Source organism: Myotis myotis, unplaced genomic scaffold (assembly GCF_014108235.1).
Source record: "Myotis myotis isolate mMyoMyo1 unplaced genomic scaffold, mMyoMyo1.p scaffold_m19_p_30, whole genome shotgun sequence".
NCBI classification, from domain to species: Eukaryota; Metazoa; Chordata; class Mammalia; order Chiroptera; family Vespertilionidae; genus Myotis; species Myotis myotis.
Window position 1 is genome coordinate 2,274,618 of NW_023416336.1, and position 15,650 is coordinate 2,290,267.

Consider the following 15,650-nt stretch of genomic DNA (forward strand, 5'->3'; position numbering starts at 1 on the left):
TTATCTCGGCCCTGAGCCCTAGGGGTCTAGGGAGGCGCCTCCTATGGAGGAGAGAATGACACGGAAGTAGAGCCTCCGTGAGAGCAGGCTTCAGTCTGGAAGTGAGGCCCTCACAGGAAATCGGAGCAGAGCACTCTCCTCACTGTACACAGGACTTGCACGGGGCACAAAAGGCCAGCCAGGAGGGCGAAAGGGGAAAGCGTCAAGCTGAGCAGAGCTGTTTTGGACAAAGATAAAAAAAGAGGGCAGTGGGGCTGTGCAGTTGTGCCAGTGTGACTAGGTCAGTGGGCAGCCTCAGAGACGGAGCCATGGACTGAATTCAGAGAGGCCAGAGCGCTTTCCTGACGCTTCCCCGTATCACAGTCCCTGGACCAGCACCCAGGTACACGTGGCGATGCAATGGGATCTTCCTTTTGTCTTATTTTTAAAAATTTTTTTACAACATTTTTATTTTTCAATTATAGTTGACATACAGTATTATATTAGTTTCAGGTGTACAAATTAGAAATTTTTATAAAGTGATCACCCAGTAAGTATAATACCCCTCTAATACCATGCATAGTTATTACAATGTTGACTGTATTCCCTATACTGTACTTTACATTCCCATGTAAAGTATATTTATAACCTCCGATTCGTTCACCTTTTTCACCCATTCCCTAAACCCCTTGCATCTGGCAACCATCAATTTGTTCTCTGTATTATCAGCTTGTTTTGTTTGTTCATTCAAGTTTTTAGATTCCACATATAAGTGAAACCATATAGTATTTGTCTTTCTCTGACTTATTTCACTTAGCATAATACCCTCTAGGTCCATCCATGTTGTCACAAATGGCAAGATCTCATTCTTTTTTATGATTGAGTACTATTCCATTGTGTATATGTAGCACATCTTTTCTATCCATTTGTCTTTCAATGAACACTTAGTTGTTTCCTTACCTTGGCTATCGTAAGTAATACTGCAGTGAACATAGGAGTGCGTGTATCTTTTCAAGTTTATGTTGGGGTTTCTTAGAATAAATACTCAGAAGTAGAATTGCTGGGTCTTATGGTAGTTCAATTTTAATTTTTTGAGGACCTTCCATAGTGGTTGCACAAACTTGCATGCTCACCAACAGTACATAGGATTCCCTTTTCTCCACATCCTTGCCAACACTTACCTGTTTATTGATAACTAGAGGCCCAGCGCACGAAATTCGTGCACAGGTAGGGTCCCTAGGCCTGGCCGCTGATCAGGGCCGATCAGGGCCTTCTGGCTGCCGACCGGGGCCTCCCTTCCCTGGCTGCCAGCTGGGGCTTTCCTTTGTTCTGCACTGCCCGCTAGTGGTCAGTGTATGTCATAGCGAGCAATCTGTCTCCTGGCTGAATTCCCGTGGAGACAATTTGCATATTAGGCTTTTATATAGAGAGATAGCCATTCTGACAGATGTGAGGTAGTATCTCATTGTGCTTTTAATTTGCACTTGCCAGATGATTAGTGATGTTGAGTATCTCTGACTATTGGCCATCTGTCTGTCCTCTTTAGAGAAGTGTCTATTCAGGTCCTCTGCCCATTTTTTAATCCAGTTTTTCGGTGTTAAGTTGTGCAAGTTCTTTATATATTTTGGGTTTTGACTCTTCCCAGATGTATCATTAGCAGATACCTTTTCCCATTCAATAAGTTGTCTTTTCATTTTGTTGATGGTTTCCTTCACCGCAGAAAATGTTTAGTTTGATGTAGTCCCATTTGTTTATTTTTAGTTTTGTTTCCCTTGCCCAGGGAGACATTTCCAAAAAAATATTGCTAAGACTGATATCACAGTTTACTGCCGACATTTTCTTCTAGGAGCTTTAATGGCTTCAGGTCTTAAACATTTAAGGCTGTAATCCATTTTGGATTCATTCTTATATATGGTGTAAGAAAGTAGTTGAGTTTCATTTTTTTCCACGTATCTCTCCAATTTCCCAAATAGCACTTTTTGAAGAGACTGTCTTTACCCATTGTACATTCTTGCCTCCTTTGTCATAGATTGACTATATAAGTGTGAGTTTACTTCTGGGCTTTCTATTCTGTTCTATTGATCTATGTTTTTATGCCAGTATCATGCTGTTTTAATATCAGGTAGCATGATTTCTCCAAGTTTGTTTTTTCTCAAGATTGCTTTAGCTATTCAAGGTCTTTGGTGGTTCCATGTAAATTTTTAGATTATTTGTTCTAGTTCTATGAAAAGTGCCACTGGTATTTTGATAGGGATTGCATTGAATCTTTAGATTGCTTTACATAGTATGGGCATTTTAATGATTATGTTAATTCTATCTATGAGCATGGTATAGCCTTCCATTTATTTGTATCTTCTTTAATTTCTTTCTTCCATGCTATATCGTTTTAAGAATACAGGTATTGTATCTCCTCAGTTAAATTTATTTCTTGGTATTTTATTATTTTTGATACATTTGTAAATGGGATTGTTTTCTAAGATAGTTTGCTATTGATGTAAAAAAAAAAAAACAATTCTGAATGTTAATTTTGTATCCTGTTACTTTACTGAGTTCATTTATTAGTTCTAATAGTTTTTTTTGGGGGGGGGAGTGGAGGGCCTATATATAGTATCATGTCATCTGCAAATAATGACTGTTTTACTTATTTATTTCCAATTTGGAGGCCTTTTATGTCTTTCTCTTGCTTGATTGCTCTGGCTAAGACTTTCGGTACTATGTTGAATATAATCAGTAAAAAATAGACATCTGGTCTTGTTCCTGATCTTAAAGAAAAAGCTGTCAGCTTTTTACCATTGAGTATGTTAGCTATGTGTTTGTCATATATGGACTTTATTATGGGAATGTTCTCTCTAGCCTCACTTCGCTGAAAATTTGTATCATGAATTGATGTTGGATTTTGTCTAATGCTTTGTCAGCATCTATTGATATGATCATGTGACATTTATCCTTCATTTTGTTTATGTGATGTATTATATTGATTTGTGAATATTAATCAACTTTGCATTCCAGGAATAAATCCCACTTGATTGTGGTGTATGCTCTTTTTAATGTATTGCTTAATTTGGTTAGCTAATATTTTGTTGAGGATTTTTGTTTTTATCAGGTCTATTGGCCTATAATTTTCTTTATTTGTAGTGTCTTTATCTGGTTTTGGAATTAGGATAATGCTAGCCTCGTAAAATGAGCTGTTGAGTCTTCCCTCCTCTTCTATTATTGGGAATCATTCAAGAAGGATAAGTGTTAGTTCTTTGAATGTTTGGTAAAATTCACCTGTGAAGCCATCCGGTCCAGGACTTTTTGTTGGGAGTTTTTCTTATTACTGATTCAGTTTTGTTGGTGGTAATCAATATGTTTAGATTTTTGTTTCTTCCTGATTCAGTTTTGGAAGATTGCATGTTTCTAGGAATATGTCCATTCCTTCCAGGTTGTCCCATTTGTTGGCACATAATTATTCGTAGAATTTTTTTTTTTTTTTTTTTTTTTTAATACTCACCTGAGGATATTTTTCCATTGATTTTAGGGAGAGTGGAAGAGAGGGAAAGACAGAGAAAAACACATCGATTGGTTGCCTCTTGCACGTGCCCCAACCAGGGCCCGGGCTGGGAAGGAGCCTGCAACCAAGGTACATGCCCTTGACTGGAATGGAACCCAAGACCCTTTGGTCTGCAGGCCGACGCTCTATCCACTGAGCCAAACTGGCTAGGGCAGGGGTGGGCAAACTTTTCGACTCAAGGGCCACAATGGGTTCTTAAACTGGACCGCAGGGCTGGAACAAAAGCATGGATGGAGTGTTTGTGTGAACTAATATAAATTCAAAGTAAACATCATTACATAAAAGAGTACGGTTTTTTTTTTCAATAGTTTTATTCATTTCAAACGGGCCTGATCTGGCCCGCGGGCTGTAGTTTGCCCACGGCTGGGCTAGGGCCATAGTATTTTCTTACAACCCTTTGTATTTCTGTGGCCTCAGTTGTCACTTCTCTTTCATTTCTGATTTTATTTATTTGGGTCCTTTCATTTTTTTCCTGATGAGTCCATCTAAAAGTTTAATTTTGTTTATCTTTACAAAAAATACAGCTCTTGGTTTCTTTGATTTTCTTTTCCTGTTATTTTAGACATTTTTTTATTTCTGTTCTGATCCTTATTTTTTTCCCCTCTACTCACTTTGGGCTTTGTTTGTTCTTTTCCTATTTCTAATTTAGTTGTGATTTTGATGTGATCATGGGAGGAGGCGAGTGAACATGGTGTTTACCTACTCCACCATCTTGATCAGAAGTGGTGATAACTTTTTCTGATAAAGGTGTTATATGTGTTTCCATTTAGTGAGTGCAGAAGTATTATTTCATGACAATTTTTGTTTTAAATTTTTTTAAATAGCTGTGTAGACATTACCCTAGAGGGCAGCAGGAAGATATTAGGAGTTTGTATTCTTGTAAACCAGGGACCAGGAACAGCACCTTACTCAGTGTGCCAGATCGCGGGGTATTGTATGATGAACTGGGGGGGATGGGGGGGAGGCGGTTGCCACAGTGATTTCACGTGCCATCCCTGAGGGACGTGGGGACGGGAGGAAGAGCAGACCGGTCCCTGAGGTCCTGCACAACTCAGCAGAGACAGGCCTCACTGGTGCTTCTGGGAGCTCCTGATGCAGAGAGAAGCTCCTTCCCTTGTTTTCTTTAAACTTTGAACAGAACACACAGAAAGGTTTAATTATGTTTTTCTTTGTAGGAGCACTTGAGTTCTGCATAGTATCAGATGGAACACCAAAAGTAACTGATTTTGAAGAGTAAAGATATCACATTAATGAGACCTTTTATTTTTACTTTCCAGCTACCGATAGTCTTTATAAACTTTCTCTGCAAACCATCAACGCAGACATTTTCTTAAAACAACGCCAGACCTCACCAACACCTGCCTCTCCGTCTTCACCGGTGGCACCGTGCCCGCTTGCATCCCGCGGCAGCTACAGCAGCATCCTTAACAGTAGCTCCAGCAGGTAGGTTCACTGGTCACTTCCTAGACCTTGAACAGGAAGGCTCACTCCCATTAAGTGGAAACGTCTATGGCCACAGACTGCTGTCCTGTCTCGCTTCCTACATCTGTCAACAGCTTGCCCTTGCCCTGGGGCGGTTGGTTCCCCTGGCTGCTGTCGTACTGTTGTCTGGCCCAGCAGTGCCTCCTTCCATCCCTGGGCTTTCTTAACCCAACAACTGGAAAAGCATCATTTAACTTATTAGAATTATGTTCTAATTCAAGAGTGAATAAGCACACTGACATTAAATGAAGATCTACAGATGTCCTTTGAGTTGAGGAAATGGCTTTGTGGCCCATTTATTTTGCTCTATGGCAGTTAGCTTAGCAGTTCCAAGGGCAGGATCTTGAGGAAGTCAGTTGTAGTAGGGGACGTGTGCACAGCAGGCAGCCTCCTGACAGGCAGGTGGGACACCTCAACTGGTGCTCCTCACTAGAGGCACAGCCACACTTGTGTTGGACTGACTTTCAGGGGAACAGTCACCTCAGTGGTCACTGTAACCCCCTATCAGTTCTTACCTTGCGCCAGCACTGTTCTCGGCACCACGCAGTGCTGCGTTTCGTCCTCCCGGCAAGCATAATTAGGTCCTGTCCCCACCCCTGCTTTCCACAGGAGGCAGCGCCTGCCGGGAGCTGCAGTGCACCTGCACAGTGTTCAGCTCTTGCCCAAAGAGGCAGCATCCAGAGTCTGGGGAAGCCACCCTGCCTGGGGCCCTTGTCACCATGAGCTCCTTAGCCTGTCCTGATAGGGGAGGACGCTTTCTAAGAACCAGTTTGTCATGTGTTGTCACCTGCCATGACCTCATATTCTACTCCTTGTTCACTGCCTAATGCAGCCGTGGGCAAACTGCGGCCCGTTTGAAATGAATAAAACTAAAAAAAAAAAAAAGACCGTACCCTTTTATGTAATGATGTTTACTTTGAATTTATATTAGTTCACACAAACACTCCATCCATGCTTTTGTTCCGGCCCTCCGGTTCAGTTTAAGAACCCATTATGGCCCTCGAGTCAAAAAGTTTGCCCACCCCTGGCCTAATGGCTCCCTTTCTCATGTCCTCTAAAACAGTCTTTCCAGTCCCTAAATTGTGACCCTGGTCTCTTAGACCCGTGATCGGCAAACTGCGGCTCGCGAGCCACATGCGGCTCTTTGGCCCCTTGAGTGTGGCTCTTCCACAAAATACCACGTGCAGGCGCGCACGTACAGTGCGATTGAAACTTCATGGCCCATGCGCAGAAGTTGGTATTTTGTGGAAGAGCCACACTCAAAGAGCCAAAGAGCCGCACGTGACTCGCAAGCCGCAGTTTGCCAACCACTGTCTTAGACTGGCCTGTATTCTCTTACCTTTCCCCTACAACTTTCTTATTTTCCATCTGGCTGCTCAGTTGTAGGTCCCAGCTCATTTACATGAGGCCAGGCTGTGCCCCATGGGCTGCCCTGGGCCGGCCACAGCCCTGAGGCAGTGCGCCTCCAGGCCTCCAGCAGGCAGTGCTGATGAGGAATCAATTACTCTTCCTTTGCTTCTGTCTTCAGTGACCCAAAAACCAAGCAGCCAAGTGGAAGCAAAAACAAATTGACAAAAGCAGCCTCCCTCCCCGGCAAGAACGGCAACCCCACATTTGCTGCAGTCACGGCCGGCTACGACAAGAGCCCAGGTGAGTGGCCGGCGGCGGAAGGCCTGCCTCAGCGGCTCAGGCGTGGTGGGATTACCTTGGCCGGTTTGCCTTTGATTGATTCAGAGTCCATTGTTACAGGTGGGAATGGCTTTGCTAAAGTTTCTTCAAACAAAACAGATTTTTCCAGCAGCCTTGGCATTGCACACACTCCTGGTGACAGCGACGGCTCAGACAGGTACAGTAGACCATTCTTACTCAGGAGAAGGATGGACAGGGTTCTCAAGTCAGGTTAGCATCTGTTGTCCATCCACGTGTTCCAGGCATTTCTCCCCCTAGATCCGTGGTCGGCAAACCGCAGCTCGCGAGCCACATGCGGCTCTTTGGCCCCTTGAGTGTGGCTCTTCCACAAAATACCACGTGCGGGCGCACACGTCCAGTGCGATTGAAACTTCATAGCCCATGCGCAGAAGTCGGTATTTTGTGGAAGAGCCACACTCAAGGGGCCAGAGAGCCACATGTGGCTCGCGAACCGCAGTTTGCCGAGCTGCAGTTTGCCGACCACTGCCCTAGATTACAAGTAGGCATTTGTCAGAAGTGGTCCAGGCTTCTAGGGGCTTTTGTCTGCTGGGTAGAAGCAGAGAGCCCGGTTGCTGTGCTCCCCCCAGCTGCCCTGACAGAGGTGGGGCGGTGCGCACGACCTGTATAACCCAGCGGAGAGGGAGGCTGATGACCCCAGTTTCAGTCTGTTCTCCTCCTTCTCCGTTACCAGGGTCTCCTGTGGGGAAGGATGTGTCTGGTAATTAGATACAGAAGAACAGACTTGTATTTGAGAGGAAGGAAATTGGAGCAAATACTGGATAATTTATACTGAGTTAGTGGACATGCCTCTTTCTGGACCCAGAGCACCCAGTGGCACGCAGCCAGTGCCTCGGTTTATCTTCCCAGATAACTGACAGCAGCAGCAATAATAAAGGCCGTCAGCAAGCAGAACCCCATTGTACCTGCGTGGCACTAAAGGAAATGAGTCCTGGATTTTAATCTTTATCAAGTAGTAGCCCTAAGGAAAGAAATCTCTTTTTACTGCAAACCTGCTTGGAACCAGGCGCTCAGCTTTTTTTTTTAATGTTTTTACAGACCTTAGAGAAGGAGGGAGGAGAGACAGAGAGAAAGAGGAAGAAACACCGATTGGTTGCCTCCCTGGAACCTGGGCATGTGCTCTGACCCAGAATCAAACCAGCCACCTTCGGGTGCATAGGGTGACACCAGCCCGCGGAGCCACACCGGCAGGCAGGCTCTCGGCTTGGAGGAGGAGGAGGAGCCCTGGAATTCTCCGTGCCTTCACTCCTCTGTGGCTTAGAGCTGGTTTTCAGTTCTCCCCTTTCTCTTTGTGCTTAATACTTGAGCACCCCAGTGGAAGCAGTGTCCCCCCTTGTGAAGCTGAGCTTAATGAATCTGTTCCGCTAACCCTCATCCATTTTGTGTTGCTTTTTCTTTCCTCTTGTAACACTCAGCTCGGGTTTGTGGAGTCCCGTCAGCAACCCCAGCAGCCCTGACCTCACACCCCTCAATTCGTTCTCCGCCTTTGGGAATTCTTTTAACCTAACTGGTGGTAAGTGTTTAACACTAGACCTGTAATTAATAAGCCTGTGGATGAGGAAGGAAGGAAAATGAAGTCTAGTTTTATGTGTGGAGAAACACTGAGATGGAGAGGAAAGTGTGATTGTTGTTAGTAGACATTTTTTAAAACAGTGGTTCTCAACCTTCTGGCCCTTGAAATACAGTTCCTCATGTTGTGACCCAACCATAACATTATTTTCGTTGCTGCTTCATAACTGTAATGTTGCTACTGTTATGAATCGTAATGTAAATATCTGATCTGTAGGATGGTCTTAGGCGACCCCTGTGAAAGGGTCGTTTGACTGCCAAAGGGGTCGCGACCCAGAGGTTGAGAACCGCTGTTTTAAAAGCTGCATTTCTTTGTACCTGCTGTCAGGTACCAATAGACATAACCTATGTGGGCTGACCTTGGGAAGTGTATCTGTCCTTGCTGTTTGGACAGGTGCTTAGGGGCCCAGCACAAGGCTCTAGGATGGGTCCCCTCCCACTCTCCGCTCAGCCCAGAGGTGCCGTGGAACAGGCTTGATGCTGGGAGTCTCGATTGGGTTGTGCTCCGCAGCAATTAACTCAAGAACTTCCGGGAAGGATTCTGTCTGAAAAGTGATTCCTGGCCATTCTGGGGCACCTATGTTTTCTTGCTGCACAGAAGTAGAGACCTCATGAGAGTCCGCACCAGCTGAGAGTGGAATGGTGGAGTTGGGAGGTAGTTGCATTTATGTCATCCAGGGAAAGTATTGCAATGGCGTGCCGTACACCTGAGTTCCTGGGAATATCCCCCTCCCTCGGGCGTGTGTGGGGAGCTAATGAAGTAGGTGTGAGGACGCCCAGGTGACAGCAGTGCGATGGGGCCACTAGATGAATGCCCATCCTGTCCCAGTGAGCCTGACAAAACAAAGTACGGATTTGAAGTTGTGTTCTTTCTTTCAGAAGTTTTCAGCAAACTCGGGTTATCTCGGTCGTGCAGTCAGGCCTCACAGAGGAGCTGGAATGAATTTAGCAGTGGCCCTTCCTACCTGTGGGAATCTCCAGCGACAGACCCCAGCCCCTCCTGGCCAGCCAGTTCCAGCTCGCCGACCCACACGGCCACGGTCAGTACTCGGGGCTCGCTCCTCACCACCGCCACCGTTACAAGCACAGAGAATGGTGTGGGCAGGTTGGGATGTACTGTCAGTGTCTGTCTTGCTGTGTCTTCATATCTGCCATAGTGGCCCATCAATATTTGCCAGAGCCACTGTAGGCAAGAACTTACGGGAGAGGAGGCTTCTGGTCAGGATGGTGGAGTAAGTGAATGTTGTGCTCGCCTTGTCCCAACCACATCAGAATTAACCAAATCTTAGAGCAACATCACTGAGAACCACCTGAAGACCAGCTGAAGGGAGTTCTGTAAGGAAGGATATGAAGAAGCCGCCTCCAGACGGCGGAGAGGTGACGGGACAGGACGGCAAGGGCTCTCCTGAGGAGTGAGCAGTCCAGCCCGACGTGGGCTCCTCAGCCTGGAGCACCAGTGCCAGGAAGACGAGTCCCCAGGGCATGTCTGTGCAAACCAGCGGGATTGCATCTAAGAGAGACACACCTCTTAAAGGGCCTGTGCAGAGACGCACTCACTCCACCCTCTAGCACAGGGGCAGCCGCTCAAAAAGCACTAGGGACAAAGTGGGAGGGACTCAATTGACTGGCTCTAGGGGGAGGGGGGAAAAGGGGAAGGGGAAGGGGAAGGGGAGGGGCAGCTCTTTCGGAGACAGAAGTGCTAGCAGATGTCATAGTTCCTTTGTTGAGCTCTCCCCCCAGCCAGCCAGCCTGGCACCAAATCCAAGCCCTTCATTAGCCTGGCTAACAAGGTTCACCCCACCCTGGTGATTCCCCGAGACCCTGCCCCACCCAGATCTGCGCAGCCAAACCTCTTGCAGGGCTCCTTCACACAAGCAACCTGCTTGGCTTGCGCTACAGACGCCTAAAACCTCTCAAAGATCTTCAAACCCCATACCAGCAGGCAGGCTTTGATATTCCCAGTACCTGCACAGTGAAGGAAGCCAACAAAATGAAATGACAACCTACTGAATGGGAGAAGATACATCTGAGAAGGGGTTAATATCCAAAATACATAACTCATACAGGGAGGGGCAAAAGTAGGCTTACAGTTGTGAGTACAGAAATAATTATTGTATTATTTCCCATACAAACAAATGTAAACCTACTTTTGCCCCTCCCTGTATAATTAACACACGCACACACACACACACACACACACACACACACACCAAAAAATATCCAATTTAAAAATGGGTAGAGAACACGAAGGGACATTTCTCCAAAGAAGACACACAGATAGTCAACATCACTAATCATCAGGGAAATGCACATCAACGGTACACACCTCTCAGAATGGCTATCAAAAATATTAGAAACAAATGTTGAAGATGTGGAGAAAGGGGAACCTGCATGCATTGTTGATGGATTGTAAATTGGTGCAGCCGCCATGGTAAACACGATGGAGGTTCCTCAAAAAAATTAAAATTGGAACAACTATACAATCCAGCAGTTCAACATCTGGGTATTTATCTGAAGAAACCCAAAACATGAATTCGAAAAGAAATATGTGGCCATGTGTTTATTGCAGTATTATTTACAATAGCCAAGATATGGAAGCAACCTAAATGCCTATCAATAAACAAATGGGTAAAGATGTGGTACATATATACACTGGAATATTACTTGGCCATAAAAAGGAATGAAATCTTGCCATTTGTGACAGCATGGATGGACCGAGAGGGTGAGAGTGCTAAGTAACTCAGACAGAGAAAGACACCATATGATACCACTTATCTATGGAATCTAAAATACAAAATAGCCCAGCCGGTATGGCTCAGTGGTTGAGCATCAACCTATGAACCAGGAGATCACAGTTCGATCCCCAGTGGGGGGATGTGCAGGAGGCAGCTGATCAATGATTCTCTCTCATTATTGATGTTTCTGTCTTTCTCCCTCTCCCTTCCTCTCGGAAATCAACAATATACTTCTTAAAGAAAATACAAAATAATAATAATAAAAACACAGAAATAAACTCAGATACAGAGAACAAGCAGGTTGCCAGTTGGAGGCTTTGGGGGTGGCATTGGCTTTGTTCTGAGAAGCACATGTGCCCTTACGTGAGCTTCCTGGTGTGCATTTGTTCGATTTTCAGTAAAATTCTTCTGCAAAAATCATGTTCTAGAAAAGCAGTCTCACTAAGGGAAATAATTATTGGTCCCAGCTTTCACAAAATTGTGATAGAAAAGCATGATCCCACTGTGGTCACTCCTTCATCCGCAGGAGAACTAGAGAGACAAGCAGGGTTTATCGGTGCCAATTTAACTAAATAGATCCTAAGGTGTGTCTCTACTTGTCATTGTTTGGCTTTAGGTTTCCAAGCATCTCAGCCTTCTTTAAACGGGTCAGTAAATGTCTTAGGCTTTGTAGGTTGTGCTGTTTCGGTCGCACCTGTTCTCCTCTGCCATAGCACGCCCAGCAGCCAGGGCAGTGCCTGAGCAGGGGGTGCGGCTGGACTCCAGTGGGCCTTTCTCTACGGAAACAGGCAGGGCTCGACTTGGCCCCTGGCTTAGTCAGCCAGTCCCTGTTGAAAATACCACAACCAAGCTCCCACTCCCACCCTCCTCATCTTCACAAAACAGACGCGAGCAGGGCAGGCTTGTGCCACTCGCTGCTTTCAGATCCTTCTTGCCCTGGCCGGTGTACTAAGTGGTTAGAGCATCAGCCCATGCACCAGAGGGTCGAGGGTCCAATGCCAGGTCAAGGGCATGTATCTGGGTTGTGGGTTCAGTTGCTGCCCTGGGCAGGGTACCTGTGGGAGGCAACCAGTTGATGTCTCTCTTCCTCTCCACCCCCCCCCCCCATCCCTCTCTTCCTTCTACTCTCTTTAAAAAAAAAGCCAATGGAAAAAATATCAAGTGAGGATTAACAAAAAATAAAATACCACAGTCATCTGCTCAGATTCTGGATGGTTATACATATAACACATTTATAATAACATGACAGATGCCGATGGCCCGGCCCCTGTCCCAGCAGAGCTGTCAGCACTTGGCCGCCCCTGCCCTTCTCAAGCCTGACGCCCTGTTGTCTTTTCTGTTTTGCAGTCAGTCCTCGGCAACACCAGCGGCTTATGGTACACCCCTCCCTTCAGCAGCTCGATCTGGTCCAGCAACCTGAGCAGTGCCCTCCCTTTCACCACTCCAGCAAGCACGCTGACCAGCATCGGCCTCATGGGCACAGAGAACGCTGCTCCTCACGCCCCTTCGGCCTCCAGCCCAGCTGATGATGTGGGACAGACCTACAACCCATGGCGGATATGGAGCCCCACAATTGGAAGAAGAAGCTCTGACCCGTGGTCTAATTCACACTTCCCTCATGAGAATTGAAATTGGGCAAAAAAGAGAAAACGTGCAGGCCCTCATCTAGATCATGATCTGCCAGTTTCTGAGACATCTTTCTAAGGCTCTTCCTGCTGTAGCTCCCCACTCCCCACCCTCCTCATCTTCACAAAACAGACTCGGGCAGGGCAGGCTTGCACCACTCGCTGCTTTCAGATCTTTCTTGCAATTATGATCATGAGATTTGCTGTTTGCTTTTAGAGAAAAGTCTGGACTCGGCCACAAACTTCAGTAAGACCTGTACATCTGAAACCTTAACTGCTGTCAAGTTGCCACCGCCTGTCTGTCTTCTTCCATCCTTTATCTGTAGGAACACAAATCTGACATCACAGCTGAAGAAATAATTTGAGTTGATTCAGAAGTCCTGGCATGTGACAATTTTATTAAACTATCAGGGTTGGTTTTTTATAATTTCACAATATTATGCGCCAAGATCTAATTTTAAAAATGTATGAGGACTTTGTGCTGAAAAATACAGAGTATTTTTTTAAAATAAGGCTGTCCTGGCTTAAAAGCAGATTACAGAAATGTGAGTCAAGCTGAAGAACAGAGAATGAATGTAAAAACATTCAGTAAGACCATATGCATTTTCTGTGCTATTTGTACTTGAGGTATGTAACATTTGTATACCTGAATTTATTTTAAAGATAAACTGAAATGCACATACCCAAGTCTTGAGATACAAGATTGAATGTGTATTTCTTAAAAATACAACTTTGTGTTGTACTTTGAAATAAATGATGCTTTTTTCAAAAGCCTTGAATTGTTGTGTGCCCTTTTTTACATGCAAGATGTATTTATTTGCATTCTCTCACACCCAGGTAAGCCATGCTATCATTTACTTACTCTGTAGAATTTGATTTGTCATGGCTGGAACCCTGTGCTCTACTTAAATTCTGAGTATTTCCATGGTAGTCACCGAAGGAAGGTCCTTGATAGAAAAAAGTTTACATATTTAAAACTTACTTTTCCTTTCAACTGGAAGTGTGTTGACCCTTTTCCAATCTTAAAACTCCCATAACTCCTCCACATGGCCTTGTCGAGGCTACCGGTGTGTCGTGGTGCATCAGTGTGGTTTGATCTTCCAGAAAGTCCTGCCCAACTTGCTTTTCTCCTCTTTCATTTCCAGTTTAACACCAACCAGGAGACACAGCATAAATGTCCTATTTGAGGTCAAGTACATCCTGAAGAACTCCAACCACCCAAGGTCAGGGTGGTTTAGTTGAAACCTTGTACAGAGTGATGTTGAGTCGGACCTTTTCTCTGCTTCCTACCAAAGTTCAGTAAAGCAGCTTCTCTACCCTGTGCTCTGCCCTCGGGGACACCAGATTCCCCTAAGGTCACTCGCTGTTCCAAGCCCTGGGGGCCTGGTTGCACCAATGGGGCCTCCTGTGTGCACTTGCAAAGCCAAGACAGTCAAGGCTAGAGAATCTACACCAAAGCAAAGCTATGAAAATGGGGCATCATATTAGCCCTCATGACAGAAAAATGCTGGCAAGTTTTCCCTGCATACCTGTCTCAGGCTCCTCCACTCGCTCCTTTTCTTCAGGCCCAGCTCCCCCAGCTCCTCTCAGCACGGGAACCTCATACGCTTGGAAAGGGAGGAAGTACAGGTAAGTCTCAGGGTAGGTATTCTAGCAGCAACATGTCAAACCCAGAGCTCCCCCGGAGGCGGTCAGCTACCACGAGACACATGTTCACACAGTCCATGCTCTGTACTTACTAGGCCAAAGTTGAATATTAAAATTTATATGTATATATGCTTTATAATTATAAATATATATGTATAATTGTGTTTAAATAAAATAACATACTTGTTTAAATGGTTTAATTTTATAAAATTCTTAAAATACTAAAAATTCATGAAAATGTAATTAACAAAACTTTAATGTTCAAATTGGTAACTTTAAAAGCTTAAACTTAATTTATAAATAATCTTGAAATAGTTGTAGTTTCTTAAAAAAACATACAAAAAATTGTAAACATTTCTTAAAATGTCAGATTAACAGTATGCAAATACTTTTAGGTGATACGTTTATCCCTTTCAGAATTTTAAAGTAATGAGTTTAATGCTCATCTACACTAATAAAAGACAAACATGCAAATTGACCATACCTTTGCTACGCCTTAAGCCATGCCCACCAGCCAATCAGAGCGACTATATGCACATTAACCCAACCAAGATGGCAGCTGGCAGCCACGGAGCTGGAGCAAGCAGGAGGCTTGGTTGCCCCAATGATGGAGGAAGCCAAGCTTCCCACCTGCCAGCCTGCTCTGAGCTCCACTCAGGCCATAAAGTTTCAATTATAGAAGATAAATAAATCCCAGAATAAAAAAATAAAAAAGGAGAGGCTGGGAGCTTTTGTCGCCGGGGGGCTTGGCCAGCCTGAAAACAGCCATCAGCTCCTCACCCAGGCTGGCCAAACCTCCATGGGGTGAGGGTCCCCACTGAGGGGGGCGGGGGGTCTTGACCAGCCTGCAAACAGCCATCAGCCCCTCACCCAGGCTGGCCAGACACCCCAGCGGGACCCCCACCCTGATCTGGGACACCCTTCAGGGCAAACCAGGTGGCCCTCACCCATGCACCAGGCCTCTATCCTATATAATAAAAGGGTAATATGCAAACTGACCCTAATAGCAGAATGACTGGGAATGACTGGTCACTATGACACACACTGACCACCAGGGGGCAAATGCTCAATGCAGGAGCTGCCCTCTGGTGATTAGTGCATTCCCACAAGGGGAGCTCTGCTCAGCCACAAGCCAGGCTGATGGCTGCCAGCACAGCAGTGGTGGCGGGAGCCTCTCCTGCCTCCTCAGCAGCACTAAGAATGTCCGACTGCAGCTTAGGTCTGCTCCTTGCTGGTAAGTGGACATGCCCCGAGGGCTGCCGGGCTGCCAGAGGGATGTCTGACTGCCAGCTTGGGCCCAATCCCCCAGGGAGCGGGCCTAAGCCAGCAGGTGGACATCCTCCGAGGGGTCCC

General features: G+C 45.6%; 1 protein-coding gene across 7 annotated transcripts in view; it reads left to right on the plus strand.

Moving 5' to 3' along the window:
- The window catches only part of TMEM131 (transmembrane protein 131), a 203,408-nt gene extending 189,984 nt beyond the window's left edge, over positions 1-13,424 (plus strand). For 6 of the 7 annotated variants that reach the window (XM_036302285.1, XM_036302288.1, XM_036302284.1 and 3 more), the window contains 6 exons: positions 4,810-4,975; positions 6,543-6,664; positions 6,764-6,860; positions 8,137-8,234; positions 9,170-9,330; positions 12,373-13,424. In XM_036302285.1, coding sequence (XP_036158178.1) covers positions 4,810-4,975; positions 6,543-6,664; positions 6,764-6,860; positions 8,137-8,234; positions 9,170-9,330; positions 12,373-12,654 — 926 coding nt within the window. In that variant the 3' untranslated portion in view covers positions 12,655-13,424. Of the gene's footprint in view, positions 1-4,809; positions 4,976-6,542; positions 6,665-6,763; positions 6,861-8,136; positions 8,235-9,169; positions 9,331-12,372 lie in introns of those variants that run through there. The other variant, XM_036302291.1, reaches the window with a different exon arrangement.
- The last annotated feature ends 2,226 nt before the right edge of the window (positions 13,425-15,650 follow it).